Source organism: Epargyreus clarus, unplaced genomic scaffold (genome assembly GCF_041222505.1).
Source record: "Epargyreus clarus isolate Ecla_fem2 unplaced genomic scaffold, WU_Ecla_fem_2.2 ptg000002l, whole genome shotgun sequence".
Classification (NCBI taxonomy): Eukaryota; Metazoa; Arthropoda; class Insecta; order Lepidoptera; family Hesperiidae; genus Epargyreus; species Epargyreus clarus.
The window spans coordinates 9,371,191-9,397,470 of record NW_027332210.1 but is presented as its reverse complement, the minus strand read 5'-3'; the positions used below and the strand labels follow the sequence as shown (position 1 = coordinate 9,397,470).

Genomic DNA, 26,280 nt, shown 5'->3' with positions numbered 1-26,280 from the left:
ACCAGCTTGGTAATTTGACCGAGTCCCGTATCCCCCGCTAAACAGCGGGGTTGGTATAATTTTAATGTTGTGTCATTATATTATGATATTATTAATAATATCATATTATTATGAAAGAATATTAAAAATCCGGGGGGTATTCACCCCTTGAGAATTTGCCCGGGCAAAGAGGGTTACCCTTGAGACCCGAATAATCCCTACCCACCCCATATTGCAAACGCAGACGCGGTATATGAGAGACCGGTGGGTATAAAGTCCCATATTGCTCTCCCCTTCGGTATGAACCAGTTATAATAATACTCTATGATATGAACTGCGTTATTCGTAATAAAATGCGAATATATTAGGTAATCAGAGTGTTCAAGATGTTCCATAGAAAAGTTGTTAACAAAAACTTTGCTTTTAATTTTAAGTAGGCGTTGTTGTTGAGGAATAAATTGGATCGGTGGTGTGCTGCACAGTAACTGAGCTGAAGTTGTTTTTTCTTTATTTAAACCTGATTATCGACCCCAAGTTCGTTCACAGAGTCATAAAAGTTTAAACATGTCTCTTTTATGAAACTTTTATGAAGCATTTTACGCAGGCGGGTAAAAAGTAGAAAATACAATGATGTAGATTTAAATGCGCACATAACTTTCAACAAACAGATTAGGAAAAAATAATAAAAACCTATCTTTTGTAATACTTTTTTGTATAGCAACACTGAGCTTCATGTGTCAAGTTAAGGTGTAAACTTCAATAAAGGATGCAATATTGCAACATTGAATGGCTTGATTTTGACGTGACGATTTCGGATTTTGTGTTGTCTGTATGTCACCTGTGTTGATCAGACTTGGTTGCGTTGCGTACGCCACGAAAGTTAAAATACATGAATGTTTACACGCGAAGGGAAATTTCTACAAAGTTTTACCACGTTTATCATATAAGTAATAATTCTGTGTCAATAGTGCGATAAATTTAACTGTTCCGCTTTTAAGAAGTGTTTTAAAAGTTCAGTGGAAAGTTAAAAGTTAGTGAAAAGTTGGACATCCTGTTCGACGTTTGAAACAAGGACGTGATTATTTTAGTGACAGGTAAGGAAGGATCAAGGTTTTGTTCGGTTTTCAAATTCATTTAATATTTTATTTCTTATACAAGGTCAAGAACTTGACGTCATTCAGTTTTAATATAATCTAAAATACAGGTTTTAACTTATGTAAAAGTATTTACATTTGTTATGTTTATTTTATGTTAAACGTGTTATATTTGGTTGAAACGAATAGTTTACGTACAATTCTAACTTTTCTATAAATTACGATACTTACATTAGATTCTAAGATAATTATTACATAATTAATTAAACATGTTAAAAATTACAAATTGGTGGAAAATCATTAATAAAACGTACCAGATATCTTTTTATTTGTAACGCAATGCATGCGTAGATTACTTTTATTATTGTTATAATCTTCTTATAAATTGTTTTGAATAATATGTTCCCATAATTTTTCATAAACACCAAAGAATATATAAGTTCAAAAAATATATTCGGAAGTGTTGTTGCTCCTAAACTTGTAAATATAGAACATGGCAAGACATATATTCGGATTTTACATTACTTATACTAGACATAAGGTATTTCAACTTGCATTCAAGATTTTTCACAAGGTTTAGAAGGTGGTAGAACCCTCTGAGCTTCGACTCTGGTGGCACCACCGCCACACCTATTTCTGCCTCATAACAGCAGTGTTATATGCTGCTGTGTTGTGGTTTGACGGGTGTGGTAAGGGAGGCATATTTTTCTGAGGCGTTGCAGCTTAGTCCTCTGGAGAAGCAGGGCATCTGTGGCCGACCTCACATAGGAATATCTAATCCTATCTGGGGTTGATTACAAATGTCCATGGGCAGCAGTAGTCACTTACCATCAGGTAAACTGCATGCTCGTCTGCTACTCCTAGATTATATATAAAAAGTAACAAGCAAATGGACTGAATGATGCAAACACGAACAATATCTCGTTCATTCAATTACACAAAACTAGTCTCCCATGACACGAAACACTAGGTATTGAAATCTCCGTACAGTGAGAATCTTTCTTAATATACAGTAAAGTGCATTGCTCTGTGACTAAAGGTCACAGTTATTTTAGTTCAGAAGAAATTTATTCTAAAGAGCATATTTATCAATGTATTAAGAATATGCATTAAGAATTAAGAAGTGAAATTATTACAAAAAAAATTGCTAGAAAATGATTGTTAATAATCATTTATTTATTTCTTACATTAGGCTTAACAGGCAATACATTTTATCAAATTCAACTGTCTAGAGTTACCAAATATTATCCTGCTGTCCTGCAGAATACAGAAGTAGGTATAATATATAGGCAGAATACAGAATACAGAAGACTTATGTAAAATACCAAACCAAACTTACTACTACTTATATAAAACACCAAACCGTTGAGCAAGGTCAGTGTTTTGACTATAGGAGACTCCTTTACATGTCATGTCATCATGTCATAGGTAATTATGCATTTAATTCAGTAATAAATAATTAGATGTTACTATTATTGTAATTCTATGCTCCAGCTTAACTGTTTCTGTAAAGCCCAGGATAACTATTTTTATAATGTAAATCCTTTTACCCTCAACCACTAAATAATTATATTTTTACAAACATATTTTGTATTAGTAGCACTTATATTTGATTGATATAAAATGATTAGTAAGATGGGCAGATGCCCCACAACATTTGATTTGGCATACACCAGATGTCTAAGATAACAGCATTATCTATTGCATCCAAAAGGGAACCCCACACCCTTACAAAAATTTATTCAAATTGGTTGAGCAGTTTCAAGTTGTATGAAAGCAGTGACATGTTATTAATACATATTATAAAATGTGTTAAATTATTTATTGTTTGGTAGACATAGTACTAATTTGAAAAATAAAGTCTTAAGTTAACATTTGTACATATTAATATAAACACTTTAATAAAGTTATTAAAGTGTACCTAAACAGCAAGAAGTCACGGTCTTATGAAAAAGTCTATATCTAGATTAAATTGTATTTTAAAGTCACCTTTTAGTAAAACACTATTTCAGATTAATATGTTGTTGATTTAATTATATGACAGATCGACAATTAGCAATAACTTGTGGATGACACTATCTCCCATATTCAGTCTAATGCTAAAATACTATATAGTTGCATGACTTCGGCTTTTGTATAGAAGTCTATAGAAACACTAATTGATCTCCATTTTATTTACTAAATATTTTTTCCTTGTAATCATAAGAAAATTTGTACTTAATTGCATAAGAAAGGCAAAACATAATTTTTAAACTTCACACAAGTTCAAACTGCTGTCACACCAACTTTCTAGTATTATGATGCAACTCATTTGCCTGCTGTTCTCATCATTGTAGTAAAACAATTGTGGTAACTTCTTAACTGTTGAGTTCTAATCGACATGTGCGTTTATGTGATGTTGATGATCGAATGTATGTTTATGTGATGGAATAATTAACAAATGTCCATGTAAGACAGGGGTTGGCAACTGTTTTTAAAGTCGCGGACCGAAAAAGGTGCGCAAAATCAAAAATATTTTATTCAAGATAGATCTTTTATAGAATTATTTTTTAACGTGAATAATCCACCACCATTGCGCAAATTGTTTCGTTATGAAGCGGCGAAAGAAATTAATCGGAATAAAATATTTAGTTGCTTTAAATATTATATTAACATCTACCACCATTGCGCGAATATGATCGATATATGAATCGATCGATATGAAGCGGCGAAAGAAATTAATCAGTATAAAATATTTAAAGCGACACTATTAACGTGCGGCTTAAGTTGGGTCAAATAATTATTAGACCGAAAGGCTTATCTAAATTTTACTCACTAATCCGAGTACAATATTTATTAAACTTGATCTTAGAAATAAAAGTTTAAAAACTAAAGCCTGATCATATAAAAATGCGCTCTAAAAAGTATTCTTAAACATGGAAGTATTCTATTCCAGCCTTAGGATAAAAAATGGGTAAATAATAGCGACATTATGGCCTGATATGCATCCAAGCCACATATTTAATTTAATTTGTAAAATTTAAATATCAAAGAGTAATTTATGTTAATGCTCTGATTTGGTACCACTTTGGCACTTTTTGCAAGTTCATGGTACACGCGACACCAAATGTATGTAATCATTTATTCAACCAACATCTTCCATTACTTTATTCTACTATAAAAAATACAATTGTGCACCCGAGCGTGACACCCCGTGTTGCATGGCTGGTATGGGGGTGAATCTACTCAAGATTATTCTTCACATAGAAAAAAAAAATCTTATAAAATATCCCGAGAATAGCCTTTATTTGAAGCTTAGTCTATAAATACATCAAATATATGCTGTGTTATAATAAAGTTATGCTAGAAAACACAATATTTTCGAAAATATTGGCAAATATAAAAATGTTGGTGTTGGTAATAATGACGATCTATGAGGATAATGACGTTGTTGCTGATTATAATGACGGACTGTTGCCGACAGTGACGAATGTATTGAATGTATTATGAAGTTCAATTATTTTGATGTTAATAATGAAAGAAAATGCAAGAATAATAAACACTATTTATTTCTTTAATTATATTATCACAATTATTTCTTAAATTAGGTAAGCATATACATATTATAGTAGATATTAGTAAACTTAATATTATTATCTGACAAACATTACTAAAAAGACTGATTATTAGGATGAAGGTCTTCATCCTAATAATCAGTCTTCTTAGTTTCATTAGTTAACTATTAATCAAATAATCATTTGGTACAGACATTTGGTATATAAATCAACAACGTAGTAGACTTCACATGATAGATTCTTGAGTATCCTATGTCAAATATTTAAAAAATAAATCAAAATTATCAAACTAAAACTACACACAAACTACAACACCCCCACAAATATTTTCATTGAATCATTCTTCCTACCGAGCATTTTTACTGACCGTTCTTTATTCCTAATATCACTTTTTAAAATCAATCAAAACTGCTTATTTAGAGATATTAAAAATAGAAAAAAAAAGAAATAGATTTAAGAAAAAACGTTAACATTTTAATATGTTTTTGAGGTAGAAGGCTTACATAATATGTTCCCTTGATTATTTAAGTTTTTGAGTGTTATATCGGATAAAATTCTAACTTTTTGTAGCTGTGGCGGATTTATTACATAATATGCCAAATGTTTTCCGTGCATGCATATGTCTAAAAAAGAACATTCAGTACAACTCATCTTTCTCAAAGTTATTCGAGTTTTGTTTGATTTATCCCACAAAACTTGATGCACTAAAAGTGTGCCCTTAAAAGATTTAAGACTTTTGGGAATTGAGTTGGATTTGGCTACTATATCTTCTTCTTCTACTTTCTCTACGATAATATTCAACTGTTCATTTTCGATCTGGTTTTTAATTATATCATAGAATTGATTATATGTTCCTACGTCCCTGCCAAAAAGAACCGTCCTATCTGCTGTTCGTTTTAGCGTTGCGCCAACACCGTCTGGGGCACCCTTACCGTGCCCTGCTTCTGAATAATTCCAAGTAATTTTACTTAACTGCGAAAAATCTGTATATAATTGTGTGATTATAAAAAACATGGTCTTGTTTCTATACTGAGACGACGGCGAGTCCGATACAAAGTGTATCGTATCAATTAATGGGTTCAGTTTGATAACTTGTTTTAACAACGGGACTAGATGAGCCCATACGGCTGACGCATCGTGACGCAAACAATTACTTATTGTACACATGGATGTTGGGGTTACTTGACCAGTATCAAAGTTGTGCGTATATACAACTGCAGTGTGTAAGCAGACTTGTTGTCTGCTACCTCCGAAGTGGAAGGATTGCACTTCTTCTGCGTATTTTAGGGAATAATTTTCCGAGAAATCTATGTGTACCAAAGCTTCTTGAATGGTTATATTATTCTTTATATCTTTGATAGTATGATACTGTCCGACCATTTTGTATGTGTGCTCTAGAAATGGTATTATTTCTTTTTCTATTTTAACAATAGCTTCCTTACAGTTGATATTAATGTTCTTCTTCACGGTTATTTATTGTTTTTTCTGAATACCATTTTTGGTTATGTTTTTAGATATTTTGACCCATTGAAAATATGTAAAAGTGTTGCTATCATCGTTCTTAAGATTGTATTCTAGACGATTTGATCTGCAGGTATTACAAATTCTTTGTAAGCAATCAATATTTCTCGAATCACAACATAATTTGGAGATGACCTGTTCACTGTTTTTCTCTTTTAATATTGATTGCTTATTCATCGCAGATATTAATAATTCCATATTAGTATGAATACTGCACTGACATGTTTCCCTGTTGATACTTTTCGGAAAAAGAACCCAAAATGGCCGGTGCTTGCAAAAAAATGAATAATGTACTAGTGAATTAGTCTGTGAACAAAATTTTTTGTGTAAGTCTTTTAAAGGTAAACATAAATACCTTTTCTGCATGCGGACTTTATCGCGGGTAATAAATTCTTTTTTACCAGCGCTTATTACGCTATGTACATCTTCTGTATAAAAGTTCTGTATGTGTTCGATTAACGATAATCCCGTTTTCTCATTTGTGTTAATTTGTATTGCACTCTCTTCAATATTTGGTTCCTGTCGTAAGTTTTTTATTTCTTTTATTTTTTTCTTTAGTCTCTTAATTTGTTTACGTTGGCTCCTGTCTCTTTTTTGGTAATCCGCTATGATGCGCAATAATCTTTTCCGTTTTTTCAACTCAACATAGCGAACTTGTTTAACTTTTGCATAAGCTTGTGAAATCTCACACAATGGGTCAACTTCTTTGGTATATGGGACTTCAGTATCTGTATGGTTTTCATTGTTCTGATGTTCTACAACAGCTTCAATATTAACTTTCTCTAATAAGGGATCAACTCTTTCTTCACTAGCTTCTTCCTTTTTCTTTTGACGATATCTTTTAGAATTTTCTTTCCATCTTTTCCTTTGTTCCTTTATTTCACGAAAAGATTTTTCTTTTTTTGCTTCTTTTTGTTTTAGATATCTTTCTCTTCTCTTTTGTTTTTCTATTTCTAATAACTCCGGATCATTTTTAATTTCGTTATACTTTCGTTTTTTGCAAATTCTCTGAGCCAGTCTTCTATTCTCTACATATTTTTTATTTTTGGGAGGCATATTTGGAGGGCCATTTACGGGGGTCAGTCTTAGTTTTTACGATCTGCAAAAGGCATAGTAAATTAATATGTAATATCAAACAAACAATTTCAACATGCGCACTATATATACAAGCTCTATTGTTACGTTTCCCATATCCAAAATGACCACTACACATAGGTACATAAATTAAAATTTTAAATGGTTAAATGAACAAACTCTAACATAATGCTCCTCTATCCTCTACTTCTCCAGTTACATGTATATTCTAAGCAAACAACATAAAACTACGTAATTTTTTAGATACTGCCTAAATGTTATAACTACTCATGAAAAAAGTTATTATTACATAATTATAACAAATCTCTTTGATTCTATTCATCAACAATTGTCGCTCCGTCATCATTTACAAATTGGTACATATCTAATAAGTGCTCTGGATTACTAGAGTGCATTATCATGTGTACGGATTCATATCGATCATGGTTAAATTCTCTGTATAGTTTCCAATTCTCTTGATCTTCGCAAAGTGCTTTACAGCGACCATCTTGGTGTGTGGCAAATATTACGTCAAACTCTTCTAATATATAAGTAAAGCGGTTATGGTTTACACTATGTCTATTAGTGTCTATTATTAACACGTAATACGTTAGCTTCATCTTGGTAAAGTTAAGTTAGTTAATATAAAAATAACCTTAAAAAAAAAAATGTATAAATATACACATAATATATAAACATACACATAATATAATTTATATTCAAAATCGTACAATAAAATCATTATTGGCAACAATCGTCATTGCTCTCAATACAAATTATCATTATTAGCAACAGACGTCATTGTCGTCTCTTGCAATGTTGCTAATAATGATGTTGCCGACAGTGACGAATTCTGGAAAGATCGCCGCCACGACCGATATACGTTAATAGTTACAAAAAACAATCACTGCATGTCATTTGTTTCAAGAATACTTCACCATCGTTAATAAATAAGGGTTAACCATGCACACATAATTAAGATAAAGCTATATATAAGAATGACGTTTGGGATGCTAAACTTTGGAGAATGATATTCAATAACTTACGGTCGAGAAATAAACGTCCTTTCGCTCTGATGAGTGGCGATCGACTGAGGCACGAGGGGGGCTCGTCTCTTGAAAGAAATGCGACGCTTCGGGCGCGTTCCGTTTTCTCAGAATTTAGCAAAACAATCGTGTTGCCGATAATGACGGATTTTTTTGAACATTTTTTGATTCAATTTCTAATTGATTTACGACTTAATTTTTAAATATATTTTGTATGAAATACCTTGAGTATTTAATAATAAGTAATATAAATACACAGACGGGTCTACTTTACTGATCATTTTTGATTCATAGCATAAAATATCCAAAACCTAGCAATTGGGACATCTGAAATATTGCCGTTTTTGAGAGTTTTTTTCTAATTGTTCTTATTTTTGATTTATAATCACGGAATGGCTTTGATTGCTTCTGCTTCATTTATTTAGGTAGCAGATTAAGAAGTAAAACTCCTGAATTTGTTTCATAAAGAGGAGTATTAAGGCAAGACATAAATTTTGAGCCTCTTGAAGATCCACCCATGGGATTCTAAAAAGATTACGACTCTTATCAATACAAACGAAGTCTGCTCTATGTGCATACTGAAATATACGAACAGTTTGACACTATCACATGGACATGATGCGTTAGTTGTTAGTTGTTATTCCTGAGGAACCTAACCGAACCTAAGTTGGAACGCCTCGGAAATGTATGTCTCCCTTACCATAAACGTCAACGCTGAACACGGCACTGTTGACACCACTGTGATTAAGTGCCTTCGGAGTCAAATCAAAAGCATTCTACCATCTTCACATAGTTTTGTAAAATTAAAATTTATAATTCATTAGGAGCCTATCGCTATACACCATACATAATAAATCTACATACTAGCTACTATATTCAAGTCATGACCACAAGTGTTAGAAAGTGAATAGAGAAATTGTTCGCGATCGCAATGCCCATAATAATTGAATCACGAAAGAAATTAACATCTCTAACGGCATCGTTAGTTTCTATGGCGCCTATGCTTGATACTAGCGTTGCTTAACAAGTGGTGTTGACGAGTGACACGGTTCTGGGTTTGACTCCCAGCCAGACAGTAGGTCTGATAGGTGTTCGTACTAGTTCATCACGAATTTATGACATACATTATCTTATATATAAAATTCTCGTGTCACAATATTAGTTACCGTACTCCTCCGAAACGGCTTTACCGATTTTCACCGAATTTTATATGCATATTCACTAGGTCTGAGAATCGGCTACTATCTATTTTTCATACCCCTAAGTGATACGGGTTGTTCACCCGGTCAGTTTGCCGGGCTAGCTAGTTATAGCATATATTTTGCTTCAATCGGTTGTAAGATTTTATCCTAAGTATTTCTGGTTTGGTTTGTCATTTTGGATGAAAGAAATACTACGAGGTCTACTTAAAAATGATGATAAATATAAATAACGTATACATACTGATGATAGATACTATACTGCCCTTAGTACTGTATTTTTAAATTACAGAGAGTAACATTTATTTTCGAGTTCACAATAAAACGAAGTTATGTTAATTGACTAATAATCTTAATTGTAGATGTTAAAATAATGATTAAGAAAACCAGAAGTAATGTTTTAATTACAATTTTCGAAATTCTTACTCAGTACGTGATAAATCAAATGAAAAAAGACTATAATTAATTAACTTGTTTTAAAACGATTACCAAGTTGTACCAATTAATGTTGTTTGTAAGATTTGAGTAACCGATTTCAAATTTAAAGATAAGAGGCTACTTGTAGGAATTTACTTGTGACATAGTATTGCCACTACAGAGACAACAGATTCTTAATTTGTAATAAATATTTTTTTTTCTGCAGTTTTCAGAATTAAATTACGTACAGGCTTTTTTAATAAACGCTTTCTACAATCATAACCCCACACGAGGATTATCGTGGGTGTCATGGACACAAAGCGAACACACAAACACCCCTGAACAGATATCTTAATTCATCATTCAGATATTTCTGGCCGGGGAACGACCCGGCACCCTTTGCGCGTCAGACCGGTATAGTGATCGCTCCGCCACGCAGGTTATCCACACTTGGTAGTGTATGAATAGGTATTATATGAAATAGAAGTACCTTACGTGCGTAAAATTGATGGTAAGTGGTCACTGCCGCCAATGGTTGGACTTCTCCCTTAAGACTGCAACAATTGCGTTGCTACCCCTGTCTAACTTGGAATTCGTCATGCATCATGCTAGAAGAACATAACCGCATGAAAGTCTTCTGTAAATAAGTGGAATTAAAAGCAGCGGTGGTGCCTTCGATGTCGAAACACGATGGGTTCTCCTACATTTAAAAGTTAACTTCGACTTACCAGTAATTTTCAACCGTCAGATAGACTAAAATTGTATTTATTTATATTTTAAACCATCCAGTAACTGTTTGTGTAACTAACAATGATTTGGCACGGTAACCAGTACTAAACGATTGATCAACTGACTAATATTGTAGTTTCAACGGATATTAATCCGGCGATTCTTTCTCCTTTCCGATGTCATAATCTTATTGTTTGGATTTCGTTTGCGGTTGCGATGTGGAAGGGCCAAGTTCTGTTTGGCCCAATTTGGAACCTACAGAGTTATATTTAAAACACCTCACTTTTATAATTACGTTGAATATAATAAATTATTGCAAATTAAATGTAAATGAAATAAAACAAGCATTTTACATTTTACAGCTAATCGATAATTGCATTTTTTAAATTATATCAGAGTTCGAAAAAAAAACAAAAATTTTAAACGCGTGGTAGTAGCACTCGCCAACTCGGTGGACCATGGCCTAAATCTGTCTCACTTTAAGAAGAGACCTGTGCCCAGAAGTGGGACAGTAATGAGTTGACAAGTTATATCAGTACTGGCACGACCCGAAAAAAAATGTTTTCTATTCATCTATATGGTATAGACACACGTCATCTTCGAAGTTCGAAAATTGATATTACGGGACTTTACATAAAGAGAAGAGATCTAACAAGGACCTATAGCCTTATTATAAAAAAAAACTGACCTTTGACCACCAATGCTAAGAGCGAGCAGAACTTGGCGCTAAACTACAAATGTTTGTTGAAAGTGTATCAGTAACGTTACTTAACTATTACGTGAGCGCAGTACGGAACCAAAGTGTCAAATGTCAATAGTACTAATCCTGCTTATTACGTAATCATTTCATGTGTTCATATTCGTCATATATTTTACGGCTTTACCGATTTTTACCAAATTGTTTATGCATATTCAGTAGGTTTGAGAATCGGCTACTATCTATTTTTCATACCCCTAAGTAATAAGGATTGTTCACCCTTAACATTTTTTTTTTTATTTATATGGCAACACAACGTTTGCCGGGTCAGCTAGTAATATATAGAATTCTCCAATATATGTCATTTAGATCGATGAACAATAAGCCTAGATCACATTTTAAGAATGTGATCTAGGCTTGCATTGCATTGCATTGCATGTTTTAATAGTTTCTATGAACGGTATTCTGTATAACGCGTATTACCCATTGAGGAATAACTAGTAGACTCCTAGTTCAAATATATACTTCCTGGTTTAATTATGAATTTAAATACTTTTTATTTAAAGCGGATATTAATATTTAATTTAAGGCTATAACATGACCTATAAATAAAATCTATATCGGAATAAATAAAATATTTATCGAAATAATAAAAGTCCTGTGAAGCTCTTATTTATATTTTACGTCTAAACCTTAGATATTTTTAGACTAAATTTGCGTTACCCCTATTCAAATTATTTTATACACTCTATGAAAGTTCCACTCAAGAAGGAAAAATAAGGTTATTTGTAGCAAATATCAACTTAGATTATAAGTTCAGCTTTACGGAAAAAACATTAGCTTAATTTTTTTTCCGATTACGAGTCTGTAATGTTAGTCCATCTACGTCATTACCCCTCAGCATTCGTGCATTATATCACAACTCTCTCCGTGCCTCAAATTATCTCCGACACGAAAATTGCGAGTGAAAATCGTAACACGCCCGCTTCGCCCAATTTTGATAATGACTGCGGTGCTTTGTTGAAAGCGGCCATTTTTCATGGGTTATTGAACGATTAGTTACGTTTAGAGACGGGTAGAGGTCATTTACTTGTTTAATTAATGTTAGGAGAGTGATGAGTTATTCCCATGAATCCGAAGATGGTAGAACCCACTTGATTTAGACTCCGACGGAACGCTACCACATTTGTTTTTGCCTAATAACAGCAGTGCTAAGCGCGTGTTCTGGTTTGAAGGGAGACATGTTTATCCAAGGCTTTCCACTTAGGCCTTAAGGTATCAACGCATCTGTGGTCGTCTTTAGGTCAGATTATTACTAAGTGGCAATGATTAAAATTTTAAGGTTTTGAAAAAGAATATAATGTTCACATTAGACACCCTTAGTTATTTCAACATAATTATGATAAAGTCTTAGGTAAATAGACTTTTGATGTGAAACATCTATAGCCGCACGTAAAACCGATTTCTGGCGTGGCGACGCATGCCGTGGCGTCGCCACGCTATACGATGGTATATATATACAGTCTATATGCAGTAGTGTGTACGGTGTGGCGACGCGTCGCCATGCGCAATCGACTGTGCGATTCACTCCCACTCGATCTGGCGTTAAGCCATCTTTCTCGCTACACTTACAAAATAATGTCGATGTTTCACATCTGCCAGGCGTCCCGTGACGGCTCACATTTTTTTTCACGGTTTAGATGTAACGAATACCTCAAATAAATCTAAATTATCTTAAGATCTCAATATGATTGAGTTTTTAATCTCAAACCCTCGGCCTATCAGAATCCAATATCCAAGTAGATGTCTGGTCAATGCTCCATCTTTCTCCATCCCTTAATAGGTATCTTACTCAATGAATGTAGGACGTTAAACCAGACGTGAGGCAACTGATTACGTCACTAGAACTAGATTATCAAGGTATATCAGGAAACTAGTTCTGAGAGTAAGACGCGTGACAAGTTGACCTGGCTATTTATGTTGGGTAGTGGGAAGTTTTGCCCATAACTGGGACAGCCTGTTGCTGGACAAAGTCTAGGATTTGTGTGTGAGGTTACCTTTTAACAAATTTTCAGATCCGCCCGAGCGCATATTTTTAAAATTAAAACTGTCAAATATATTTTAAGTGGCCTTAAGACACAAAGTACAAAAAGAAAAAAAAAAAAAAAAGTTACAAAGTATGAATTATCTAATGACAGTTATGACTAATATAGTTATTTTTTCGTAAAGCGGGTTGGAAACGGATATCCGTATGTGACTAATAAAAGGAAGGCGGTAGAATCTTTCGTGGTTCGGCCCTGGAGGCGCCACTGCTATTGCACCTATTTCTGCCTTATAACAACAGTATTAAGCGCTGCTGTATTCTGGTGTGCTTAGGGATACATACTTTTAAAAGGCACTCAAGCATACTGCTCAGGGGTAGCGGCGCATCTGTGGCTGATCACAGGTGGAACTTAATCTTATCTGGGGTTGATTACAGGTGTCCATTTCCTTCAGTACCCAATTAAAATAGCGAATTGGTAATGTCTGAACCTACAGATGTAAACTACGAATTTCATAAGTACAGAGTAGACAATCAAATTAGTACTTTAACACAACTGTTGTCATGTAGAAATAGAGTGTGGTGACTCACCTCAAATTACAACAGTTATTTACATACCGTTTCATAATAAACGAGCAGGTATCGACTTACAATGGATCAATTAACGACTGGTAGTTAATACGCGTAACCGACCATTATGCGCCGTTACCGATAAGTACAAGCTTAATTTGATAAGCGGACCGAATCCGTACAGTATACTGTATACACCCTATGCAATAACTTTGAGAATTTTTGCCGCGTACGTGCAAAATGTGGAATGAACTTCCTCCTGAGGTATTCCTTCAGGACTATGACATGGGGCTCTTCGAGAGAGGTGTAAAAAGAGCTCTCCTTCAAAGCCGGCGATGCATTGGCGACTCCTCTGGTGTTGCAAATGTCCATAGGCGATGGTGACTGCTTTCCATCAGGTAGCCCGTCTGCCTTATCGTTAGGTTACATATAAAAGTAATAACATTGGTTAGTAATAGTTTTATTTGGATAGTGTAATTTGAGTTGCGTTGATTCTAACTTTTGTGTAGAAATGAAGGTAGTAAATTTATGAATTTAGTTCACAGTCACTGTCATTTTTCTGCCTTAGGCATATTATCACTGTTACCCTGCTGTGCTTTTGATTTAAGAGGTATTCTGATAAAATTGCATCTGAACACGGGACATATATTGTCAATAGAGTATGTATGTAATGTTTGCATAGTTTAAAATCGGTATAAAATGGAAAATGGGATGTTCAAATTTAGATGCCAACAAACATGTAAAAAAACGTTGAAGTTAAGCTACCAAAAATTTTAAAGTAGTTGTCAGAATGTGCTACGTTCCTTAAACGAAGTCGGTTAATAGTCAGTAATTTGTGGAATGCATTCTAGTATTTTTTCGTAGTCTACTGCATAACAATATTTTACGCTGTAAGTCTGTAAAATATTGTTTATAAGTTTTTGCGATGAAGTAACGGAATGCCGCGACATCGAAGGTCGCTGAAGCGTATCTGAGATCCAGGTCTATTTCTGCTGTCTGTGACTAAGACATCTAATATAATTGACCACAATTGACTAGTTCCATAAAATGTGGGTGGCTCTTGTGGGTGCTAGAAGCCTAAACGTGGTTAAAGACCCAAGGAGCACGAAATAATAAAATTGGTTTTGATAACAATTTTTGTGCCGCCTTTGCGTTTCTGAATCATGCTCTCGGAGTTTTCTCAATATCTTGCATATATACACACTCCAAACTGTTGGAGCAGGGTCGCTTGCCGGGCATGACCATCGATCACCTAGCCTTGCGAAAGATATCCCTTTGCCAAAGTGCTGCCCCCGACGTGATACGTTGTTTTCTCTTTATGAGTTGTGGGAAGTCGTCACACCTGTAAATCATTCCCATATTTCCTTTATTATACCTCTTATTAACACAAAATGTTAATTTGGAGCTTTCTCCAACAGACATACCGACAGCGAGATTACAATCAGTATTACCCTCTATCCTGTGCGACCGGATACAGGTCTTTAAATACTTCCTGTAAACAAGTAACCGACTTTTACTTAACTTTAGAATTTAAATGTAGGTGAAACCCCCTGTGAGATGTTGAAAGTGGTAGAACCCTTTGTGGTTCGAATCCGGCGGCATCACCGCTACACCTTTTTCTGTCTAATAACAGCAGTGTTAAGCCTAGCTGTGTTCTGGTTTGAAAGATGTGGTAAGGGAGACATATTTTTCCGAAGCGTTGGAACACCTCAGAAAAATAACTATGACTTAGTTCTCAGGGGTAGCGCCGCATCTATGTGGCCGATCTCAGATAAGAATATCTAATCATATCTGAGGTTATATACAGATGTCCATGGGCGGGAGTAGCCACACTGCATCAGGTGCATTCTTGTCTGCTTTATTTTATTATAAAAAATGTTACACAAGTTTCTCTTCTTCATTGTACACAAGGAGGAAGCACCACAAGCAGAAATATCAGACTTCTACTTTTACTGTATTTCTCATCATTCGCAAGATCTATAGAGAAATTACTAGACATATCGGGCATACTTTAGTCGCATTAACCGTAGTCATTTGCGATACTACGATGGTTACCTAGCCTATTTTTTTGGGAACTTCATTTTACCGAAATTGCCGGTGATGTAAAAAGGTAAAAACATACTTCAGATGGGCTGTGCCTAACTGTATAGATCATTTCGGATATTTGCATAAAGTTGTTAACTTTAACGATCTTACTGTTATTGTTCATGTTAACCTCGATTGAAATTGTAGGTGGGTGTGGTAACAAAATTGACCATTTTGGGTTTATTGTTACTAATTACTTATTGGGTGAGGAGAATGAGGTATTCACTGGGTTCAGTTTTGATAATTAAGTTTTAAAAGTTGCAGAAGTCTTCTTGGTTCGACTCCGGAGATATAATTACATCTTTGTCTAATGATATCAGTGTTAAGCGCTGCTGATTCTGGTGTGAAGGCGTGGTAAGCAAGACATATTCATACGAAATAGCAATGTATCTATTTTAATATTCCGCAGCAGTGTTAAGCGCTGCTGTGTTCCGGTTTGAAGGGTGTGGTAAGGGAGACAGACTTTTTCGAGGCGTTCCAGCTTAGTCCTCAGGGGTAGCGGCGCATCTGTGGCCGACCTCAGGTAGGAATATCTAATCCTATCTGGGGTTGATTATAGATGTCCATGGGCGGTAGTAGCCACTTACCATCAGGTGGACTGCATGCTCGTCTGCTACTCTTATATTATATATAAAAAAAAAAAAAAAAAAAAAAATTCCGAGTATTTATAAATTATATGCCCGTGAGTGAATAAATTGAATGACAAAAAATCTACCTAAAAAAACGAATAGCTGAACTGATCTAAATTGGTAACTGAGTTAAGGTTGTGCATATCTGAGCTACTGACAATAACAGTAATAACAAAAATTAAACAATTTTTTTATTTACTTTGGTATTTAAGGTTTTAGAGCAAAAAATATGGGAGTAAAGTAGTAGATGATTCAATATGAGACCAAAATAAAATTGTCCATACAATTTTTCTGTGCGACGCATACTTTGTCTGATAGTGTGAAACGATTTGTTATCATCCCTCTGTTAAAATGGCGACAGATGAACAAGAGCAATCTCACAAATTAGGATTTAACTTTAACTCCGCCTTGACATCCAAAAAATTGAATTGCGTCCTCTGAATATAGCAACCCAAATGTAACGTTTTAATGGACTACTTATAAAATAATGTTTTATTTTAAGACAACGATATTATTCTTTCTTAAACCCTCAAAATTACGTGATTTCTGGCAGAGTCATTATCACGTATCAAGATTATTACAGAGTTATGAAACTCACAGTTTATCACTAATGATAAGAATTTATTACAACCTTAGTAAAGTAATAAACCTTAGGCTCTAGACAGACGGAACGCATTTCAACTGCAATCCAATCGCAAATTGCAGTTCAGGTGCAAATTGAATGCAGTTGACACGACTGCAATAGAACTGCAAACCAAACGCGCAGTCCGATTGCAGTTCAATTGCAGTCGTATCGGGTGGGTATGGTGCAGTTCGGAAGTTGTTTGGAAGCAGGAACTGGATTCAAACTGCACCTGAACTGCAATTTGCGGTTGCGGCAGTTTAAATGCGGTCCGTCTGTCTAGAGCCTTAGCCTAGTGGTTAAGAAACTCGGCCTCTTGATCAGGGTCCGAGGTTCAAATCCCAGGCACGCAGCTCATTTTTCAAAGTTATGTGTGTATTAGAAATTAATTATCACTTGCTTAAACGGTTAAGGAAAACATCGTGAGGAAACCTGCATAGCTGAGAAATCTTAAAAAAAAGGTTTCAAAGGTATGTGAAGTCTACCAATACGCAGTTGGCCAGCACCGTGGTCTATGGCCTAAAGATCAGTGCCCAGGAGGGGGACAGTAATGGGTTGATGTTGATGATGAAAGTAATAACACGTGCGAAGACTTAGCAACTCTTTTTGGTTCACTGTTGAGCGTAGTACTCCTATCGATTGGATACTTGGAATACCTGTACTCCACCTAAACCTGCACTAAATTGTTATAACTTCAACCAAATTGACAACTCCTATAGTCACGGTCTACCGCGCAGAGTTCCGGGTTCGACCCCCGCGAGGCAGACATTGATGAATTTATATTTCCGTTCTTTGTCTGGGTGTTTTAGGGTTCCGTATCCAGAGGGCGAAACGGGAACCCACTAAGGGCACACAGGGCTCCAACTCTTGAACCATAGTAGCTAGATGCTTGACATACACCGTAATAGGTAGACACTTTAAAATTTCACAATGCATATGTACTTCTTTTGCTGCTATGATAACAAATATTGCCAATTAAAAAAATTGGTGGTACGAGGTGGTACGGAACTCTTCGTGTGCGTGTTCAACTCAAACATGGTCGTTTATGGGTATGTAATATATGGCTAACATTACAGTATAACTCTCCACCAGCCTGCATTGGAGCCGCATAGTAGAACATGCTCCAAGTAGGTGATACTCCATGCTAAAATTCCCTTAGTTATAGAGAAATCCGTACACAGCAAAGCATAAAAAGCAGCCAAGTTGTAATTAATTTAATATTTTGATAAATCACCAATGAATAAGAAATATAGCACCGACCTCTAAAATGGAAGGTTTTTACACAAATTTCGAAGTAGTGACGGCATGTAATATTTAATGTCAACACAATACGATTGCAACAAGTTATTCAATATTTGACGATAAAATTGTGACGACATCGGTAGAACTTGAGTATTTATATTTTATAAAGAGTGCATAATAATTGTAGGGTTCCGTGGACAATGAAAGGTTATTGTCAGTAAGCCGTCGCGGTTTTTTTTGTATGTCCGTTTGTTTGTTACGAAAATACATTAAGGACTATAACATATTTTGAAATGCAGCGGAATGATTTCAATTTTAACGTGTGTTATTATGGCGGCAAGCCCTTTTACCAAATATAAATTAAAAAATCTCAATTAAAGAAATTTTAAGAGATATTTTAATTCAAAATTAAAATTATGCCTAAAGGACTTTCTATACAAAAATCTTTTTGTAAAAACGTAAGACATACATAATCAGGTTCAAATAAATTCTGATTATAGCGCAATCTAAAATAAAATAATAGTAAATAACAAACCCCAGTGAAGTGTGTTTCAGGCTAAAATTACAATTAAGCTATTGTTACTAAAATACATATTTCTGTAATTCCACAATATTATTTCGTGTTCTGGTACGGAATCCATTATAATCGACTCGCACTTGACCGTATAATTGTTTCCTAGCTCGTCATGTCCCTAACGGCGTGGTCGCGCTCCGCTGGCCGCTGGCCACTGATGCTCGTTACCGACATATGCTACCAAGGTCATTGCTATTGGGTTACAAGCTTACAATGTTATATTGTTTAATACCAGGTGTTTCTTGCCCGTATGTGTGTTTATCGAATATAAATTAATTTTATTATTTAAATATAACTTTGCAAAGTGTGAGATATTTCAAAATTAAAGTAAATTATAAATTGAGAAACAATAATAAGAACTAAATATGAAAGAAAAGAAAAAATGTAAATTATTATAAAGACATAAAACCCGACGGTTTAAGAAATAAATTAAAGAAAAGGGAAAAACAAGCACTATAATCTGTGACCATAATAATGAAATTAATGTAATAAAATAAATTCATTTCTATTAGTATTATATCTATTTTTATAATTGGTTCTGTATCTACTGTTTTTATTTATACAACTTAATATTCGTACTGGTATTTTTTTAAAGTAAAAATATAGTAGTTTTTAATAGTAATTAGTTTAAAGTAATTGTGTTATTATCAAATATTAACTTAATTGTCGTATTACTTGAAGAAAACTGTGAAATATCATTTATTAAAGTTTATTATATTTAACTGTTTGCAATTTCATAATAATCAGTTTGACAATAATTTTGGTTAAGTTCTTGTTTTAATGTTTCGTGAGAGTATTTATTAAACTAAACAGTTAAAAATGATATTACCAACATAGACATCTGTCTCCTACCATAAATATCACATTACTTTTTCATCCATTAGTTCTTGGAGGTCCATTGGACGTTGACCTTTTTTTAATTTGTGACTTTCCAGATCTGATGTCCTATGAATGCATATCTTCCACATTCTCTAATTCAGTAAATCTGTGCACTTTAAAACTTATTTCCAAATTCAGACCACGACAGTGTGTCAGCCAAGTTCGGAATAGAAGACACACTGGTTAACTTGTATAATACGTGTAATTTTCTACAACATAGTATAAATAATTACACGAACCATTTCGAGCAACTTTTGACTACTCCATAAATCAAAACCTAGTAGACTTACCTGAAATTTAGTATATTATATGCTACTCGCATACAGTTTTGTATATTATGAATTAGAGTAGTATAAGTAGCAGTAGTAGTAGTATAAGTTATTATAAATTAGAGGCGCTTGCAAATGAGACGTATTTCATGAAAGAGATGGTATCATGATAGTTAAATTTTATTTGCTGTATAAATAAATAAAATGCCTATATGCGAATATTTGACATAAATAAATCCAATCGATAGCATAGTTTCAAGCTATTTCTATGTATTATACCGTTAGCACCTACTAGTACGTGCGTGAGAACATACATTGTTATGATCTGTGGAGGAGTAGAAAGTTTTTGATGAGCTACTTAAACTGTTTTGTAAACGATGATTTATCATGAATGCCTTAATAGCCTTGTTTTCGACCACCCACGTAGTATTTACTAGGATGAGAAATTTACTATCACTTGATTTAACAGTGAAGGAATATTGTGTGAGTGAAGGTTATAATGGAGAGACATTTACAACAAGTTTTAATGTAATCTTCTAAAAAGCTAAAAATGTTAATAGCTATGGTACGGATAGTTATTTTGCTTTCAGATGCAACAAAACAATTGTTGACCTCAGTTTAAGTCGAACCTCATCATCAATCCGTTACTGTCCCACTGCTGGGCATGGGTGCCCTCTCAGAATGAGAAGGATTAGGTTAGGTTAGGTGCCACCGCGCTGGCCTAGTGCGAATTGATAGACTTTACACACCTTTGAAAACTTTATTTTCTTTTCTTAAGACTTCTCAGATATACAGGTTGCCTCAAGTTGTTTTCATCATTTCATCGTTTAAGCAAGTGATATATTTCATTTATATTTATAATACGCACAAAATTTTTGACAAAGCAGAGGTCATCCCTGGGATTTAAACCTCATATCCCTCGATCAAGCGGCCGAGTTTCTTAACCACTAGGCTGTTACTGCATTTTACTATTTAGAGTTGATTAAAGTTAACATTGCATGTTATAATGTTACTAGAACTTAATAAAAACATAGACTTCTCCCACATTATAAATGAATGAAATCACTGTGATAAGTTATGTAAAAATAAACGTTGAACTTTAACAAAACCAAATTTTAATATGAATGACTATAACCGGTTCTTTTCCAATTAGTTAAGTGTTTAATTTAAGCGAACTTGACATTATTTGATAGAAGTTGAAGCCAAATTCTACTTTAACTTACAAAAATTGAAATTCCAAGGAATTAATCCCAGAGACGTTGCGATTTTCCAAAGTTATGTGCGTATTATTAATTAATTATCGAATGCCTACATGGTGCATGGAAAAAGTGGATTAAGAGGAAAGACTGCATACCTGATTCGTAAAAAATAATCTTAAAGGTACCTATTCCGGAGTGTGCCAATCCGTACTTGGCCAGCGTAGTACTGGTAGAGTATGAATAAAATCCTTGCCATTAAGATAAATGGTCTTATTCAGTGGAATACTAACGAAATGGATAATCAACATTTACATTAGCAAATTGATTTGTTGCAGATTTTCTTTTCGTGAGAGAAGACACATGAAAATCAACAATGGCCACGCACCGACGCTTTCCCGGCGACAATTAGAAAACGCGAGCACTCTCGAACATTGAAATGTGAGACAACGCCATCTAGTGGCAACAAGTCGCGATGAAGCTTAACTTGTTTAAGCGGTCGATGATATTCGCGACCTTCTTCGGGTCGTGTTTGTGTATAGCGCTGATCGTGGCTTCGTTAGGGACCACACACTGGATCGATGCTCGCGCGAGGCGGACCTCGAATCCCATGGAATCTGAAGGCAGGATCAGCTTTGGCCTGTTCGAAGGACATAAAGAGATAAACTTTGGTTACGGATGGAGGAACCATGATTTTAGTGGTAAGTTTTTTTTAAAGAAACTTTTACCAATTGTAAATTAGAATAATTTAATGTAAATTAGAATAATTTACAATTTTTACAAATTGTAAATTTGAATAATTGACAATTTGTAAAAATTGTAATCGAGACACAATGTCTATTCTAGATCACACATTATATGTAGGGCCCGTGAGAAGAAAATAAAAAACACCGTTTTATTTAAATCTTTATCAAAACAAGTCACATAGTTTATGACTTCGTGACTGTATTTTTTTTAAATCTGAATCTGAATCTAAATTTTAAATGTTGAGCACCAGTCTTTCCCTGTAGGTAAAGGACTGTAGCTTACTTTACCACTTTTCCTTCAGATCGGTCTATGTAGAATATAGATAGGAAAAAATAAAATTATAAGTTTAGTAGTAAATCAAAACATACAAGATATCTCATGAGGAATTTAATACGTCTGCAAGGCATACATACATGCTATATAATTGATAGATAGCTTGCGTCAATAACAATTATTTTACCATAGAAATTGTACTTTAGACTATGTACCATAATGATGCAATTCCTACCCAGTAGTATTACATAATGTCACAATAGTTTGAAGTCACGCCCTAAATCCTTCGTAAAGTACTCTATGTCACGCTCTTAACTCATCAGAGTATAGTCCTTTGTTTGTAGTGTTAGGTTACACAGTAATATTATAGACTAGTGTCTTAACTTGAGAGTAACTCGTTGTTACTATTGTGTGAGAAATTGTTGCGTAGATAACGAAAATGCTACTGAGCAGTTGCTTAATCTGTCGCTGCTAAGGCGTCTATTTGTTGTTTGGGCGACCGACAAGCGATTCATGTTTGTTACTAGTTGATTATTTACTCTGTTGTATAGAAGAATAGATTCATAAGCTTTTTGAAGAACTTTCTGGTTTGACTCTGGAGGCACCACCACCATACCGATTTCTGTCATATCACAGCAGTGGTCAGTGCTACTGTTCCAATTTGAAAGGAGACACATTTATCTGAGACGTCCCAACTGGTTCTCTGACTCAGGTCGAATATAATTTTTCGCCCTATAATAACAGTATAAACAAGATAAAATTACAACCACTCAAAATATAATGTTTATTATACTTATATTATTACCAACACCAACGCGCTACTTAGCACATTGGTATGCAAACCAGACAGCCCTCTTTGGGCCTGCTGGAATGGTGTACACACACGAGCCAACAAGTGTGTACTTAGAATTTGAGTTTTGCACGACTACGCTTTACGATCGAAAAATTTTTTTCGCTTCATTTTGGCGGCTATTTTTATTATTATAGCCTTGATAGTTCACGGAATCAAGATATTTTGCATACTATTGTCGAGATAATTTAATGGAGATTAATTCCATACTTTTTAAAAATTGATTTACTGCAATAGAATTGGAAAAAAACACCAAAATAGGTCAAAAAATTTTCCTGTCCGTCATGTGTGAAACCTGAAAACACTGTAACTTGTGAAAAAATCCATCATTTGAGTTAAATTTTTTTTTAAAAAATTCTAATCGACGATTGTAGGTCACTGAATGCGAATGATTAATTAATTCAGTGTCGTTTAATTGCAATTAATAAAAAACGAAAACTACAAGACTGTATATCTATAGATATTATGTACATTTATTCCACCAGGGGCGCTTGTGCAGTACCTTCTTCCTACTACAGCTGTTTTTTCGGCAATTCATTTTGAACGACTTAAGTTTTTTTTTTTATATTTCATAATTAAATGAGCATTATGAGTCGTGCACTTTTGGATTTTCCAAACTTTTTTTGTTTTAATTGTCTTTACTAACATACGCTAAGTTGTCTTTAAACCTAACCCCCTTGCTTTATTTGTTGTACACTAACATAGATTTAAGAAAATATGTACTAACCAAATCTATGGACTGTAAAAAAAAGGTCTGAAATAAAGAAATATTATTATTTATCATTATAAGAATGATGTTCTCGATTCCAGTAAAAGCGGGCACGCACCCAGCGCGGCGGTGGGCGTGGCTCGGCACGGCGTCGCAGCTCGCCGTAGCGCTCGCGTCGTCCGGCGGAGCGTGCGTACTGGCGGCGCTAGCGTCCGCCGCTCGCGCTAGGTCATCCCCAAAACCTATACTGGCGTGTAATTGTGCAACAGGTAAATTATCATACGTTCCTTAAAAGTGCTAGTATTCGTAGCGTTTGCGTCATCCAACGGCGTTCGCATGGTCCTTATCGTAGCCGATAAAATTGCATACTATAGCAACGGGATGCGTAGATATTCGTAGCGCTCGCGTCGTCCGGCGGAGCGTGTGTGCTGGCGGCTCTAGCGTCCGTCGCTCGCGCTAAATCGTCACCAAAACCTATACTGGCGTGTAATTGTGCAACAGGTAAATTATCATACGTTCCTTAAAAGTGCTAGTATTCGTAGCGTTTGCGTCATCCAACGGCGTTCGCATGGTCCTTATCGTAGCCGATAAAATTGCATACTATAGCAACGGGATGCGTAGATATTCGTAGCGCTCGCGTCGTCCGGCGGAGCGTGTGTGCTGGCGGCTCTAGCGTCCGTCGCTCGCGCTAAATCGTCACCAAAACCTATACTGGCGTGTAATTGTGCTACAGGTGAGTAAAACATAGCTACCACTTACGTAGATAAATTGCAAGAAAATCGTAACAACGGTATGCGTAGATATTCGTAGAGCTCGCCGTCTGGTGGTGCAAGCGTTCGCCGCTCGCGCTAGATCGTCTCCAAAGCCGATATTGGCTTGTAATTGTGCAAGAGGTAAATCATAATTACGACTATTTAAATTTTGATGCAATAAATTTCGCTGGATAATTCCAGCAATTGTAGCACGACATGCCTGCGAATAACGAACCACCGAAACCAAAATTGCAACTTTTGATCATTTATGGCTGATTAGTAGAAATTGAATTTTGCATGAAATACCTCATTGTAATAATATTAAGAATAAATAGATTTATTTTAAACAAATGAATATTTTCCAGTGTTGTTCACGATTGGCGCGATGGCTGTATGGCTGACGGAGTACTTCTTAAGGCTGCAACACAATGTTATGTCTGAAGAGGATCTGGCCAATACATGGTCTTCGGATGGCACCGCCGACTTAGGACTTTCATTCTGGTAAGTATATAGTTTAATAAATTCAACTGATTGTCTGGTAAGCTGGCTGGTTGATCGATCATCTGGCCCGCTCCCTAGCTAAGCTAGCTATTCTTTTTCAAAATCATTTCCGAATCAGAAGAGTAGCATAACGGATGGCTCGAACCCACACTACGCCCCGTTTTCTAACAAAAAATGTGTCATAATAAAAATAATTATGATCATGATGATAAAATAATTTTGATGATGATTAAAATGACAATTACATATCATATCTATATCATCTTATTTTATATATCATTATTGTTACGTAACGCTCTTGCGTAACCGTTTCCGTTTCAAAAATCGCAAGCCCAATCCTGTACTTCCTTTTATGTGCGTTTGAAGAAGTTTTATTTACTTTACAATATTACTTTATTTTCCAAGTTAATAGTGCGTTTATGAAGTTTCATTTCAACGTGTTTCTTTTCCAGGTTAATAGTAGCAGCGTCGATAACAGCGTTTATCAACAATGTGTGCGTGTTGGTTGCTATGGCGGACGGCAGAGACGTCGATACGATTGCTCCAGCGCTCGAAGAGAAAGTTAATGGAGCTATCATGTTGTATTAGTTTGGTTAAACTTTATTCGCTATGCCAGTTTTGTACACTTGACCCGTTATTTACAAAAAAATGCCCCTTGGGGGTCGTGGGTGTTCACTTACTACGTGCTAGATGGAGCTAAACTTTATTCGCTATGCCAGTTTTGTACACTTGAACCCCTTAATACAACGGTTGCCCCTTGGGGGCCATGGGTGTTCATTTGTTAAGTACTAAATGAAGCTAAACTTTATTCACTATGACAGTTTTGTAAACTTATACTTCTTATTAACAAGTTATTGCCCCTTGGGGATCCACAGGTATTCACTTACTCTTAAGGTCTCCCGTACATTAAGACCCTCTAGATTCATTTCTCCCATTATAATAGTCCCTTGAGGGTTTACGTCTTATCCCATACATTCATATAGAATTATAGATATTTTGGAAGTTTTTAAGAGGAACCAACACAGGTATTC

At 34.9% G+C, this 26,280-nt stretch overlaps 1 protein-coding gene across 1 annotated transcript; it reads left to right on the top strand.

The window, feature by feature from the left end:
• Nucleotides 1-782: 782 nt before the first annotated feature.
• On the top strand, nt 783-26,279 carry LOC140747478 (uncharacterized). Its single transcript, XM_073079963.1, has 5 exons — nt 783-1,073; nt 21,756-22,118; nt 24,098-24,265; nt 25,114-25,249; nt 25,702-26,279. The coding sequence occupies exons 2-5, from the start codon at nt 21,893-21,895 to the stop codon at nt 25,835-25,837; spliced, it is 666 nt and encodes a 221-aa protein (XP_072936064.1). The 5' UTR covers nt 783-1,073; nt 21,756-21,892; the 3' UTR covers nt 25,838-26,279.
• Nucleotide 26,280: the final 1 nt, after the last annotated feature.

What these genes read in the sequence shown, in the direction of transcription:
- LOC140747478 (XM_073079963.1), top strand. Translation starts at nt 21,893, where the DNA reads ATGAAGCTTAACTTGTTTAAGCGGTCGATGATATTCGCGACCTTCTTC. An exon ending in GAGGAACCATGATTTTAGTG is followed by an intron (nt 22,119 to 24,097) that starts GTAAGTTTTTTT and finishes TCTCGATTCCAG; the next exon opens with TAAAAGCGGGCACGCACCCA. An exon ending in GGCGTGTAATTGTGCAACAG is followed by an intron (nt 24,266 to 25,113) that starts GTAAATTATCAT and finishes AATATTTTCCAG; the next exon opens with TGTTGTTCACGATTGGCGCG.